The sequence below is a fragment of the Clinocottus analis genome, unplaced genomic scaffold (genome assembly GCF_023055335.1).
Source record: "Clinocottus analis isolate CAN_PGR_092001 unplaced genomic scaffold, fCliAna1.0.p SCAF_14, whole genome shotgun sequence".
NCBI classification, from domain to species: domain Eukaryota; kingdom Metazoa; phylum Chordata; class Actinopteri; order Perciformes; family Cottidae; genus Clinocottus; species Clinocottus analis.
Genome location: NW_027175865.1, coordinates 362,501 through 377,229, shown reverse-complemented (window position 1 = coordinate 377,229; position 14,729 = coordinate 362,501). Strand labels below are relative to the sequence as shown.

Below are 14,729 nucleotides of genomic sequence, written 5' to 3'. Positions count from 1 at the left end.
CTCACATAGACCTCATGCAGACCTCCTGTAGACCTTTATTCATCAGGACTAAGACCTCCTGTAGACCTCCTGTAGACCTGTAAAACATGAATGAACAGCCAGTCTGCAGCTTCCTCCACCGCAGACTGACCGTGCCCCCCGCAGGCTTCCGCATGATGGAGCTCTTCGGCCTGGTGGAGAGCCGGTACGGCGGCGTCCCCGGCGTCTCGCTGGTGCCCGGCACCTTCAACACCTTCCCCAGCTTCCACCTGCACAGCGACGCCTTCCTGGCTCAGCCCACCAGGTACGCCGCCCTCTGGTGGAAACACGCTGACCACACGCGTGACCCTGCGAGCACGCACCTGACCTCTGACCTCTGACCCCCCCCTCAGGTACCTGCACCCCGAGGGGCTGCCCTCCGACTACACCGTCACGCTGCTGTTCCGGCTGCTGCCCGACACCCCGGAGGAGCCCTTTGCACTCTGGGAGATCCTGGACAAGAACAACGAGCCGCTGGTGGGCGTCATCCTGGACAGTGAGTCTCAAAACACGTCACTTCCTGTTTTGGGTTGGGTTTTTTTGTCCATTTCGTGTGCGTGGGACAAACCGTGTGGACACGCGTGTGTTCCTGCAGACGGAGGGAAGACGCTGACCTTCTTCAACAACGACTACAAGGGAGAGTTCCAGACCGTGACCTTCGAAGGGCCCGAGGTCAAGAAGCTCTTCTACGGCAGCTTCCACAAGGTCGGTGCCACCAGAGCATGTGTGGGTCTGTCTGTGTGTTGTTGTTGTTGTTGTTGTTGTTGTTGTTGTAGCGTGGACCGAGAGCCTTCAGGAGAGGCTCCTGTTTGCTTGTGATGGGAATGTTCTGCAGTGTTTTACATCTCCACACAGCAAGAGGGCGCTGTTCTACCACTAGTTCTACCTTCCATAATATATTTATTTATTATTATTTATTGTATGAATATATATAATAAAACAAGTATAATAATATTTTTATTAAATTTATATATATATACATTAAAAAACATATTTTTTTAAATATTATTTTATATATATATATATATATATATATATATAAATTTATATATATATATATAAATTTATATATATATATATATATATATATATATATATATATATATATATATATATATATATATATATATACAATAAAAAAAGGATTTATATATACCATTAAACATAATAAAAGGGTCAAAGCGGTGATTCATTGATTGAGATCTTGGTATTGATGGAGTTGTTGTTGTTGTTGTTGTTGTTGTTGTTGTTGTTGTCGTCGCCGCTCAGCTGCACATCGCCGTCGGCAAGACGAGCGCCAAGGTGGTGATCGACTGCAGCGCCGTGGAGGAGAAGAGCATCAACGCAGCGGGGAACATCACCATGGAGGGCCTGGAGGTGCTGGGGAGGATGGTGCGGTCCAGAGGGAACAAGGACAACTCTGCACCGGTACACACACACACACACACACACACACACACACACAGGAAACAAACTGCTTATACGTTACCGGCCCTTTAAGAGGCCGTCGCCTCGTCCGCTCATCGTGTCTCCGTATTGATGGAACACGTCGTCGCTCATGTTCTCGTCTGTTTTTTGGGATTTCTTTGGTTATTTCCAAGAGGAGTGCTGTAATCTCCCACGGTGTTTGAACCCCTCATGAGCCACGGGTTGAAGGAAAGACGTGAAACTGAGAGCAGCTGGTTTCTTCTGCTGCTTCAGAGACAGAGTGATGATCAAAAGATGTATTTTCTCAGCGCTGCATGCGGATGTGCAGCCGCTGCGAAGAAACTACAAACTGTTGATGTGCAACTAAAGAGAATAGAAATGCAGGAGGGAAAAAAAGAGTTATTTCCATGAAACAAGCGTCTTTGTGTGTGTGTGTGTGTGTGTGTGTGTGTGTGTGTGTGTGTGTGTGTGTGTGTGTGTGTGTGTGTGTGTGTGATGTTGTGGCGCTCTCATGACTTGAAGTGTGTGTGTTTTGTTTCCTGCGCTGCAGTTCCAGCTGCAGATCTTCGACATCGTCTGCAGCACGTCGTGGGCCAGCAGAGACAAGTGCTGCGAGCTGCCGGGACTGGTGAGGGCAAAGGTCAAAGGTCACGCTGCGTTCAAGGAGCGAAGCGTTCAGATGGAAAGAGTTCTCTTCACTAGACGACGCTTCATAATGTGTGCAGGACTTTACCTCCACAGAAGGACGTTTATCTCTAGAGATCATCTGGAAGTGGAAACTCGATGAGTCATCAATACATCTCTTATCAAGTCATCTCTTCTTGTTTGTGTGTGTTTGTGTGTGTTTGTGTGTGTTTCTGCGTCATCGCCCAGAGGAAGGAGGCCGACTGCCCGGCCATGCCCAAAGCCTGCACCTGCACCCAGGACAGCAAAGGCCCGCCCGGCGCCGCCGGACCCACAGTGAGACACACAACACACAGACACACACAACACACAGACACACAACACACAGACACACAACACACAGACACACAACACTCACGCATTGAGTCTGATGGCTCCAGCTGTTCCAGCTGTGTGTTTATGTCAGTATGTACAGTCTATGCAGAGAGCAGCAGGTGCACGTGCACGCAGGTACACGTGCATGTGCACGCACTGTGTGTCCAGTGTGTGTCCAGTGTGTGTCCAGTCATCTCCTGCGTTGTGTGTTTCTAACAGGGCGGCCCCGGCATCAGAGGAGCCCGAGGGGACCGTGGAGAGCCCGGCCCGGTGGTGAGTTGTGCTGTTTTTAAAATGTAAAAAAAAATAAAAAACTGATTTCCGGTTGTATGGAAGCCCATTTCCGCCACAAAAAAATAATAAATAAAAGTCATAATCATGAAAAAAAACTAAAACAAAAAGATTGAAAAAAAATTATTATGACAACAAAAAAAGGGTCGACAAATAAAAAAAAAGAAGAAGTCTAAATTCTGAGATCAAAAGTGTAGATGATGAGATAGTAACTGTGCTGCTCGTCTTCATGTCTCTTCATCATCTCGCTGGCTAACATGCTAACTGTTGAGCTAACGGTTGACCTGTTAGCTCAACAGCTGTTAGCATTGCTTTCATGTAGCTGCTGCTGTGTTTCTCAAAGGAGGCGACCGCTACCACAGACTGCACACGGCCCTTAACACAGGAAGTGATGTCATCACAGTCCTGCTAACGCTAACGCAGCGTGCTTAAAGTAACACACATGTTGTAACTGCACCGAGTCGTTGCACCTCTGTCGTTTAGACGCTTTGTGGTGGAAAGTTTGTTAGCACGATAGCATTTAGCTCGAGAATGAAGAGCAGTGAGTCTCCAGCATGTTGTAGCGCCGCTTCAGGGAAGAGACGTTGTGTTGCTCATTGTGTGTTTATTCAGGACACAACACAAGCTGCAACAGTGGAGCACTTAATATCTCATATTTAGACTTCATATCTCATAATTTAGACATTTTTTGTCATGACTTTTTTTTGTCATAATTCTGACTTCTTTTTTTTAGACTTTTTTTTGGTCCGATTTTTTTTTTGTCATACTTTTTTCGTTGTTTTCATAATTATGAATAATTTTCTTGTGGCGTAAACGGGCTTGTTTCACTCGCTCACAACGATAACAATAATAATAACTTATGAGAGAGAGAGAGAGAGAGAGAGAGAGAGAGAGAGAGAGAGAGAGAGAGAGAGAGAGAAGTAGCGCAGTCGGCCGGATCTGTTCAACACTGAATCATGAAAATATAACAAAAAGCCTCACAAACATCTGTGAATGGATCATTAGATTAGATTCAACTTGATGATGATGATGATGATAATGATGATGATGACATGATGTCATCACCCAGCTGCTTTACAAACAGACGTTTAAATGATTTTTTTACAAACAAACTCTGCATCAAACATTCTTCATTTTGATATAATCTCCTTTATTTAAGAGGTTCCATAAACAATATGAATTATAAAAGTTGTCATTTGACGTCAGACGTGATCAGCTGTGTAACTTGTGTTTTATTGAATGCCACAGAGAGAAAACATGAAAATAGCAACGATCACTGATAACTCCGCTGAAGCATCATGGAGGAAGTCTCACTGAACAGAAGCAGCGCTGCATTCTGGGTAACGCTGAGACCTCCTCACCCTCGATAGATCTCTTTCTCACAGATCCATCTCTTGGATCCGTTGTTTGTTGCTCCCCAAAGTCCCTCCGGATCAATAAATGCTTTGAGCTCGTTTTCGGGGAAATGTTTCACGTCCGTGCGCCAGGAACTGGAGAGCAAACGGCGTGAAGTTACAACAAAACACAATATTCATGCAACTTGTTGTGCGTCAACAGTTTTTATCTTTATGTTGTTTATTTGTCGTTCGCCTGGTAACATGTAATGAGATTTATTTAGATTTATTTCTAGTTAATTCTATTAAGGTCAAGAAGATTTAAATAAAATAATAATATTAATGTTCTCACTGATATCCTGATGATGATTCGTCCACGAATTCCCATCTCCATTCATGTTCTTTTTCCCAGCCATGTTTCCATTTCAATCCTGGAAGTTTGCTCTGCAGACCGATCCATGAAGCTTCACCTCCGTTCAGATTCCTGACGAAATCCTAAAAACAGTTGCAGAAAAAAAGCAAAAGTGAATTCTTCTGTCGATACGCTGGACTCTCTGTGGAAGTGAAACGCGTCAGGTTTCCACCGTCTCTCTGGAGGCAGAAATGGAAACGAAATAACAGAAAAAAGGGACAAATTTTTAATCTGAGACCTGAAACACTTGTGATCAAGATGCATTTGTCAATCTAAACTTTAAATTTCTCTAAACTTCCCCCCCGGTCCGCCGTGATGGGACTTTACGGCCTCGCTGAAGGCCGAGGTCTGAAACCACAGTTCAGAGCCTCTGATGCCTGTTGGAGGAAAGTCACAGAGTCAGATAACAAACATGGCGCTCACGTTTTCCTCCTGGCGGTTTATCACCACCAGGTCTGCTCCTCTGGTCCGACAGTCCTTCCTGCTCTCGGTCCAGTTCTTCACCTCCAGAGAGTTGTAGTAGCAGCTGCTTTGAAACTGCTTCCAGGCTGCATCCAGTCAGAGGTTTGAGGGACAGATTTAACATCATTTCATGACAAAGAATCAATGGAACAAAGTGTAAAACCTCCTGACTGCACTGGGAGGACTTGGAGAGCGAGGAAGACCTCCTGATGAAACCCGTCTGGGACCTAAAATATTTCACAATTCGTGTCCCAGTAGACAAAACCAGGAGGTTGCACCTCGTGACTGTTTAACGTGTCATCTTGAAGGTCAATGCGTTCTGACAGCAGATGAACTTCAGCCGTTGGAGGTCAAAGGGTCAACGGGTTCCTTCTCAACTGGCCTCACCTGTGGCGTTCCCCAGGGTCTGGTTGTGGGCCCCCTGAGACCTGCAGTAGTCTCGTCTCAGGTTGTCGTATTCGTTCTGCAGCTTCTCGTAGCGGATGCGCGACCGGCTGTCCACGGAGACAACTGTGAAAAGATGCAAATTAAACTCCGTGTTTAAGGTTTTTCATTTGGAGCGATTTAATACACGACGTCAAAAAGGAAGACGGAGGTGCTCACAGTGTCGGTGCAGGACGATGACCGCAGCCGCCAGCAGGAGGCAGAGCAGAGCCAGCAGCAGGGCGGCGGCTCTCAGGAGGATCTTCTTGACATGCGGAGGACGCTTTGGAGAGGTCGCTGCAGACAGAGAACATGAAGAGCACATGAAGAGCTCATGAAGAGCATATGAAGAGCTCATGAAGAGCACATGAAGAGCTCATGAAGAGCACATGAAGAGCACATGAAGAGCTCATGAAGAGCATATGAAGAGCTCATGAAGAGCACATGAAGAGCTCATGAAGAGCACATGAAGAGCACATGAAGAGCACATGAAGACCACATGAAGAGCTCGTGAAGAGCACATGAAGAGCACGTGAAGAGCACATGAAGAGCTCATGAAGAGCACATGAAGAGCACATGAAGAGCATATGAAGAGCTCATGAAGAGATCATGAAGAGCATGTGAAGAGCTCATGAAGCTTGAAGCGCCTTCAGGGCCGGAGCGACTGGTTCAAACCAGATTAAATCACCGTTTGCACGAAAAATGTATAATTAAAGAGACTTAATCTGGTTTAAATAGAATCCTGTTGCACCAAAACAAGAAATCTGATCCAGTATTTACGTTTTCATTCACACGTGTGGAGGTTTAACGTGTGAAAAAAGCTTCTGTGGTTTTGAAGGATTGAACATTTTTAAACTGTGCAACATGTTTCTGCTTCATTTGAAACCTGGACTCACTGGTTCTGAAGTTTGGCTCAAATCTACATGAATAGTCTTGACGTTGGAAGTGAGAACATCCTGCAGCTCAACAACAGGAAACAACCCGAGGTGTTCACAGATAAAGACACACAACATGTCTGATGTCTATCTCTGCCTCAGCGTGAACACGCAGCGTCACAGCGAGCGCTTTGAAAGTAGACACCAGACGCACAACGACGAACGTTAACGAAACCGAGAAACACATTAAAGGTTCTCACTTCATTTTGATTATTTATGATGCACAAAAGTGTGTTTCTAGTTCTGAAGCCTCCAATACCTTCAGTACTTCATAACTAGTATTTTGTTGAGTACCTGCTCCCGGCGGCCCGGCGGACGCGTCCACGCTGTCGTAGATGTCCACCAGCCGCTCCTCCCGCTGGCCGCCGTCCTTCACGCTCAGCCTCCAGCCGACCTCTTCGTAGGTGTTGGACATGAAGCCGTCTGGTTCCTTTCTCTGGTTCCTTACTCTCTGGTTCCTTACTCTCTGGTTCCTTACTCTCTGGTTCCTTATTCTCTTGTTCCTCGCTCTCTGGTTCCTGGCTCTCTGGTTCCTTATTCTCTGGTTCCTGGCTCTCTGGTTCCTTATTCTCTGGTTCCTCGCTCTCTGGTTCCTTATTCTCTGGTTCCTGGCTCTCTGGTTCCTTATTCTCTGGTTCCTCGCTCTCTGGTTCCTCGCTCTCTGGTTCCTCACTCTCTGGTTCCTTATTCTCTGGTTCCTCGTTCTCTGGTTCCTTATTCTCTGGTTCCTCGCTCTCTGGTTCCTCGCTCTCTGGTTCCTCGCTCTCTGGTTCCTCGCTCTCTGGTTCCTCGCTCTCTGATTCCTTATTCTCTGGTTCCTCGCTCTCTGGTTCCTCGCTCTCTGATTCCTTATTCTCTGGTTCCTCGTTCTCTGGTTCCTTATTCTCTGGTTCCTCGCTCTCTGGTTCGTCGCTCTCTGGTTCTTCGCTCTCCTGCAGCAGGAAGCCTCACTACTGCATCATCATCATCATCATCATCATCATCATCGTCATTGCTCAATCAGAGGAAGCGATTACATTTCAAGCTTCCTCTGGTCTTGAGGACGTAGGAGGAAATGTGACGTCAGAGATGAGAACGTTAAAAAAGAAAGATAATCAGTTTATTTGTGTTTTTTCTCCTCGTGTTTAACATCAGAGCTGCTTAAGTCTCTGTGGGCCGCTCTGATTGGTTGAAAGCTTCCGTGTGAAGACGTGTCGAGCTGAGCCAATCAGCAGGCCGCCTTCAACGTAACAGGTTCAACTCATTGTCCCTCCGCCTGCAGGGGCTGACGGGACCTGTAGGGGACCCGGGAGTACCAGGACCTCAAGGACCCCAAGGACTGCAGGGACACAGCGGACGCTCCATCATCGGACCCCCAGTGAGACACACACACACACACACACACACACACACACACACACGCACACACACACACACACACACACACACAGTGCTCAGCTTTCTCCATTAATCTCTTTGTTTTCTTTAGTATTCATATATTCTAAATATGAGAAAAACAATATTGGTTTTGGTAAATAAGAAATATTTGTGTGTCTTTAGGGCGGCCAAGGAGAGCAAGGACAGAAAGGTGAAGCTGGACAACAAGGAGCTCAGGTAAACAACAACAACAACAACAACATGTGACCTTCAGGCGTTTCTCTAGTTGAAGTTGAATCTTCGTCTTCGCTTCATGGAGTCGTGTTTCCAGGATAAATGAAGTGTTAAGTTGTCGTCTGCTGCTTCAGAAGTCACATGGTGTTTATTTGTTTATTTATATGTATAATTTATTCATAAATGTTGACCTGCAGTGACCTCTGCTCTCCTCTCGGGTTCCTTCAGGGAATAGCTGGCAGACCTGGAGCTCCAGGAAGAGAAGGACCTGCAGGATCCAGAGTGAGTCACCCATGACTGTCAGTGTGCTCCAAGGGGGGCCTGGAGGGTCCTGGAGGGGTCCTTAAAGGGTCCTGGAGGGGCCTTGAGGGGTCCTGGAGGAGCCCGGAGAGGTCCTGGGGGGGTCTTGGAGGAGTCTTGGAGAGGTCCTGGAGGCGCCTGGAGGGGTACTGGAAGGTCTGGGGGGGTCTTGGAGGGGTCCTGGAGAGGTCCCGGAAGGGTCCTGGAGGGGTCTGGAGGGATCCTGGAGGGGCCTGGAGGGTCCTGGAGGAGCCTGGAGGGGTCCTGGAGAAGCCTGGGGGGTCTTGGAGAAGTCTTGGAGAGGTCCTGGAGGGGCCTGGACGGGTACTGGAGGAGCCTGGATGGGTACTGGAGGGTCTGGGGGGGCCTTGAAGGGATCCTGGAGGGGCCTGGAGGAGCCTGGAGGGGTCCTGGAGGAGCCTGGGTGGTCTTGAAGAAGTCTTGGAGAGGTCCTGGAGGGGCCTGGACGGGTACTGAAGGAGCCTGGATGGGTACTGGAGGGTCTGGGGGGGGCCTTGAAGGGGTCCTGGAGGGGTCCTGGAGGGGCCCTGGAAGGGCCTGAAGGGTGCTGGGGGGGTCCTGAGGTCTCAGGGGTGAAAAGAAGAAGTACTTTCTGAGTACTTTATGTTTTATTGTGGGTTTGTCGTCCACAGGGTCTGCCGGGTAAAGACGGGCCGCTGGGGAGGCCGGGGCCTTCAGGGACCATCGTAAGTTTGAGATTTCTGGATTTTATCTGGAGCCTGTCGGAGATAATTATGCAGCTTTTAGGAGGTTTATTTGATATATTATATATTATTTTATTTATTGTTTTATTTATTGTTTCAGCTCGAGGTTCTTAAAGTTGAGCTGCAAACACAAGAAGAAGAATGTTGTTTTTTTAATATGTTTTATTTATTTATTTTATTATAAATGTATTTACATATTTGAGCTTCTTTATTTATTTAAAGTTTATTAAAAGACTTTAAACTCTGCAGGGGACGCCAGGAGCCCCAGGAGCGCCCGGTAACACGGGTTCCTCTGGGAAACAAGGAGAACTGGGACCGCCGGTGAGTCTGACACACACACACACACACACACACACACACACACACACACACACACAGTGTTTGACGTCTCATGGTTCTCTGCTGCAGGGTCTTCCTGGAAGCAAAGGAGAGAGAGGTGAACGGGTAAGTGCAACAACTTATTTCAAGTTAGTCGCTTTGGATAAAAAGCGTCAGCTAAACGTCATGTGATGTCATGTGATGTCATGTGATGTCATGTGATGTCATGTGATGTGATGGTTCTGCTCTCTGATGGAACCTCCTGACAGAACCTTGTGTCTGCAGGGCGACCTGCAGTCCACCGCCTCCGTCCAGGACATCGCCCGCCAGGTCTGTGAGCAGCTGATCCAGAGTGAGTCAGAACCGCCTGTGTGGTCAGGTTCAGGGGCCGAGACGAGGGTCAGGGTTACAGTTAGAACCAGGGTCAGGGTTACAGTTACAACCAGGGTCAGAGTTACAGTTAGAACCAGGATCAGAGTTACAGTTAGAGTTAGAACCAGGATCAGAGTTACAGTTAGAGTTAGAACCAGGATCAGAGTTACAGTTAGAACCAGGTTTAGAGTTACAGTTAGAACCAGGATCAGGGTTACAGTTAGAACCAGGGTCAGGGTTACAGTTAGAACCAGATTCAGAGTTACAGTTAAAACCAGGTTCAGAGTTACAGTTAGAACCAGGTTCAGAGTTACAGTTAGAACCAGGATCAGGGTTACAGTTAGAACCAGGGTCAGGGTTACAGTTAGAACCAGGATCAGAGTTACAGTTAGAACCAGGTTCAGAGTTACCGTCTGTCTTTGTGGTCTTTATGTGTCTCTTTGTGGTTGTTTAGTTGTGTTGCTAGTGTTCAGTTGTGTCTCTTTGTAATCATTTTGTGTCTTTTTTGTTTCGTAATTTTTTTCTCTTTGTGGTCATTTTGTGTCTCTTTGTAGTTGTTTTGCTAGTTTTCAGTTGTTGTGAGTCACAGTGTGTCTCTTTGCAGCTTCTTTGCGTGTCTTTGTCGTTGAGTCAGTAACAAGCTGTAGCCGTCAGGTTGATGACATCATAATGACCCCTCCCCCTCCCCCCCCCCTCTGCCTCCAGGCCACATGGCGCGCTACAACTCCATCCTGACCCACGTTCCCAGTCCACCGGTGTCCATCCGCACCGTGCCGGGCCCCCCCGGTGAGCCCGGCAGACCGGGGGCCCCGGGGCCCCAGGGGGAGCAGGGACCCTCGGGGAGACCCGGCTTCCCGGGACAGAACGCACAGAACGGGCAGCCCGGAGAGAGAGGTAGAGGGAGGCCGGGGGCCCGAGACCCGCCGCAGCCTGAGGGCCGAGATGATGCCCTGAGGGCCCGTCTGACATGTGGGAGGAGCTTCACATTGTGTGTGTGTGTGTGTGTGTGTGTGTGTCTGTGTCCAGGTCAATCAGGAGAGAAGGGCGATAAAGGATCTCAAGGTGTTGGAGTCCAAGGCCCCCGAGGACCTCCAGGACCTCCAGGTACATGAAACTCATCCACATTCACCAGAAGACCCGATTCCTAGATCCTTCCCTCCTAACTCCTCCTCTCCTCCTTTCCTATCCTCGTCTTCTCTCCTCAGGTTCCCAGGGTCAGGGTAGACCTGGTAGTCAGGGTCCGTCGGGTCGGCCCGGTAACCCCGGTTCTCCCGGTCGGACCGGCGTCCCCGGGCCCGTCGGCTCTGCCGGGCCGCCGGGCTACTGCGACCAGAACTCCTGCGTGGGCTACAACGTGGGAGGTACGTAGCACTGGGACCAGTACAACCAGTTCACTGGGACCAGTACAACCAGTTCACTGGGACCAGTACAGCCAGTTCACTGGGACCAGTACAACCAGTTCACTGGGACCACTACAGCCAGTTCACTGAGACCAGTACAGCCAGTTCACTGAGACCAGTACAGCCAGTTCACTGGGACCAGTACAGCCAGTTCACTGGGACCAGTACAGCCAGTTCACTGAGACCAGTACAGCCAGTTCACTGGGACCAGTACAGCCAGTTCAGTCATATCTTGTTAATAATCACACTTTCTTCTCGTCAGAACATCACAGCTGTTATTTTATCCTCTGAGCACCAGCGCTGTTATTAACACAACGTTAAAGTAATTTAATAAATAAAAACAAACTACACACTTCATGTCTGCATGTAATTGTGAATTATGACACATAGCAAGTGAATTATAGAACATATCCAGGAAAATAAAAACACCAGCTGGTTTAAAATATGTCAACGTTTTGAGCACGAAAAAGATTTGTTTGTTATGAGCTACATGTTCATGGGCTGCATGAAGTCACACGTGACCTCACGTGACCTCGTGTGACCTCACACGTGACCTCACACGTCACACGAGGGCGCCTGCATGCTCGGATTGTTCTGATCATTTTATTAACATATCACTGAGTTCAATATAAAAGAGATAAATTCGAGGAAATCAAACTGATCAAATACAATATAATATATATATATATATATATATATATATATATATATATATATATATATATATATATATATATATATGTATATATATGCATAAGTCATCTTCACCTGATGAACGCATGATCGTGTTCACACACACACACACACACAGCGTGAAGCCTGCAGGGCCGTCATGTGAGTACCGCCTGCATGTTCTAACCTTTCCTATTGGTGTGTGTGTGTGTGTGTGTGTGTGTGTGTGTGTGTGTGTGTGTGTGTGTTTGTCATCGCCTGTTTTTATTTTATAACTTGCGTCCCCTGAACCTTCAGCTTCGTATTTCAGGAACAACTGAGCCGCTTGCACAAACTCTGAAGTGTTGAGCTTCATCTGCTGTGATGTCACTGCGTCAGCTGACCTGCTGCCACCCTGACACATGACACATGACACATGACACATGACACACAACTCACTACACACTACACATGACACATGATGTCATGCAGGCCAAGTCAGATATCAGAAAGTGGTTAACTAAACAAATCGTGCTCGTTTCTTTTCAAGGCCGTTCTCACGTCACAGTCACACGATGCAGTCAGTTCTTTATTACATCATAAACTATTGCATATGTTTCTTAATTTGAACGAATCCCCTTTTAAAGACCAAAACATTGTTAAACACGCTCGTTCATGCATTCATATTTATTATTTGAGTCTTTTCGGGGGATTTGTTGCATATAAGAAACTTCAGAATATCAGCAGACGTTCTTTACTGACATCCTGTCCTGACTTTCTCTCCTAGATTATGATCATCTGCTTCCTCTACTTTAGACCACATGCCTGTCACAAAAAGTCACAAAAAAAAGAAGAAGAAAAAATGAATCTGCATGACGACTTAATAGAAATGCTGCACGTTGTTTTTTAACCTTGCATATCTAGATTCTGCTCATTTGGAAAATCCTACTTGAAAACTTTTATTTGTGACAATTCGAATGTGAATTAATCCCATAAATGCTGTATTACGGCCATTTAAAAGTAAATAAATACATAATTACAGAGCCAGAGGGTGATGTCCTCCAAGACGTCTCACTCATACATTATTCAAGGAGCCACGTCGAAAGAATCCTAAATATGTTTGTTTCTGAACGTCCTCTCAGAGGGATGAAGGTCCTGGAAGATAAAGACATGAGTTTTCTTCCTTATTCTTTTATGAAAAGCAAATATATACTTTAAAAAACACATTTTTTTGCACTTGGCGGCTCGCGGTGGCGTCTGTGGTGTGATGAGGATGAACGAAGTGAAGCAATGTAGTTCCTTGATTGAAACAAATATTTTTTTTCCACTATCCTCTTCCTCCGGCTACGTAATTTGTATCTGCGTTTTCTCTACAATGGCTCTAATACATAATTAATAAATAACAAATCTAATAATTGCCTGGTGAGACTTAGAGACACAACATTAATCCCACAATAAACAAACTTTTTTGTTTATGTAGTTTAGTTGTTCATCCTAAAAATTCATCCTTCCCTCTAACTCTGCTTCATGTCCGTAACCCTGACTCGGTAACGCTTGTGACCGTGACTCGGTAACTCTTGTGACCGTGACTCGGTGACTCTTGTGATTTTGACTCAGTGACTCTTGTGACTCTTGTGACCCTAATTCGGTGACTCTTGTGACTGTAACTCTTGTGACCGTGACTCGGTGACTCTTGTGACCGTGACTCGGTAACTCTTGTGACTGTGACTCTTGTGACCGTGACTCGGTGACTCTTGTAACTCTGTAACTCTTGTGACCATGACTCTTGTGACTCTTGTGACCGTGACTCGGTAACTCTTGTCTTCTGGTCTGTGTCTCTCGCTCACTCCCTCTCATCCCGCCCCTCTTCCTGTCTCACTAACCCAATCAAACGCATTTCATAAACGCCGCTTCCTGTGGTGGTGGTGATGGTGGTGGTGGTGGGGGTCGGCCATCTTTGTTTTTGGGCTGTCCCACTGACTTCCCGCCTGTCTGGCTGGCTGCGCTGGCTGCCTCGCCGCCCGGGTGTCTTTGGCAACGCAGAGGATGACACTGACCGCGGCGCCGCTGTCCCCGCAGTCCAACTGCCGCCCAACGTCTTCCAGAACTACGGCGAGCCCGAGGAGGACGACCCGTACCGCTACTACGAGCCCAACTACCCGGCCCCGCGGCCCGTGGCGCCCGACGACCCGGCGCTCCAGGGCGACGACGCCGACGTCGACCTCAGGTCGGCCGGCGTCCACCGCATTGCCCGGCGCCCGGAGGGAGTGGAGGCGGGAGTCCAGCGAAGAGGCTAAAGAGAGGAGCCAAGGCGCCGTCTGGACTAAGTGAACGAGAGGAGGGCGTTTGGAGGGCGTTTGGAGGGCGATCGGAGCACCGCCAGCGGCTCCTGATTGGCCGGTTTGGCGTTACGGACTAATCAACAAGTGCCTGATGTAGAGGATTTCTTATGGACCTTGTAGAGGGGACGGGGTGGGGTTTATCGGGGCGGGACTATTTGAACTCATCTGTGCTTTTTGAATTAACTTCAAGAAAAACAGGTTAGATTTGTTTTCGTTGTCTCAAAAAAAGGAGTCGGCCTCACGTGGTTTTATATATTTTCCGACGTCTCTCCGTGAGCCGGTTTGTGTCATCGGGGTTTGATCGGAGAAGAGAAGCCGGTTCGTTCCGGTTTTGTTCTTCAGCGTTCGGGTTCTGCTGTTTGTCTTTTACCCGGTTGGTTCAAGTGCCTCCTGATCCTCCTGCTGGCCGACGATGAAAGAAACGTCAAGAAATGCAAACGCTGAAACCCCCGAGCATTTATACACAGAGACGCGTGCACGTCGCCACTCTTTACGTCTTTATATATATAAATATATATATTTACTTTTACTTTAAGTTGTATGACTGCAGAGCTAACATCAAGACAAATTAAAAAAAAGGTTCAACAAATGTTTTTTTTCTATGTATCTGTCAGGGAGACGATAAAGAAATAATGATGCATTTCAAAATTAAAAGAGATTTTTTTTTGTATGAGATTTAGCGGCTAGCTACACATTTATACACGTTAATAAAAACTAATCTGACATATG

General features: G+C 47.2%; 2 protein-coding genes across 6 annotated transcripts in view; one reads left to right on the top strand and one right to left on the bottom strand.

Annotated features, from left to right (window-relative positions):
• Positions 1–14,729, top strand: part of LOC137784547 (collagen alpha-1(XIV) chain-like) — an 82,223-nt gene that overhangs the window by 65,855 nt on the left and 1,639 nt on the right. For 2 of the 5 annotated variants that reach the window (XM_068575314.1, XM_068575312.1), the window contains 18 exons: positions 145–283; positions 372–514; positions 614–723; positions 1,288–1,446; positions 1,997–2,074; positions 2,320–2,406; positions 2,665–2,718; positions 7,564–7,659; positions 7,842–7,895; positions 8,121–8,174; positions 8,846–8,899; positions 9,167–9,238; positions 9,326–9,361; positions 9,521–9,587; positions 10,313–10,501; positions 10,634–10,711; positions 10,813–10,968; positions 13,702–14,729. The exon at positions 13,702–14,729 is cut by the window's right edge and continues 1,639 nt beyond it. In XM_068575314.1, coding sequence (XP_068431415.1) covers positions 145–283; positions 372–514; positions 614–723; positions 1,288–1,446; positions 1,997–2,074; positions 2,320–2,406; positions 2,665–2,718; positions 7,564–7,659; positions 7,842–7,895; positions 8,121–8,174; positions 8,846–8,899; positions 9,167–9,238; positions 9,326–9,361; positions 9,521–9,587; positions 10,313–10,501; positions 10,634–10,711; positions 10,813–10,968; positions 13,702–13,955 — 1,880 coding nt within the window. In that variant the 3' untranslated portion in view covers positions 13,956–14,729. Of the gene's footprint in view, positions 1–144; positions 284–371; positions 515–613; positions 724–1,287; positions 1,447–1,996; positions 2,075–2,319; positions 2,407–2,664; positions 2,719–7,563; positions 7,660–7,841; positions 7,896–8,120; positions 8,175–8,845; positions 8,900–9,166; positions 9,239–9,325; positions 9,362–9,520; positions 9,588–10,312; positions 10,502–10,633; positions 10,712–10,812; positions 10,969–12,445; positions 13,439–13,701 lie in introns of those variants that run through there. The other 3 variants (XM_068575313.1, XM_068575316.1, XM_068575317.1) reach the window with 3 other exon arrangements.
• On the bottom strand, positions 4,094–6,717 carry LOC137784508 (C-type lectin domain family 4 member C-like). Its single transcript, XM_068575237.1, has 6 exons — positions 6,597–6,717; positions 5,548–5,664; positions 5,332–5,454; positions 4,906–5,030; positions 4,423–4,565; positions 4,094–4,226 (listed from the first exon to the last, which is right to left on the bottom strand). Exons 1-6 carry the CDS (start codon positions 6,715–6,717, stop codon positions 4,094–4,096), a joined length of 762 nt encoding a protein of 253 aa, XP_068431338.1.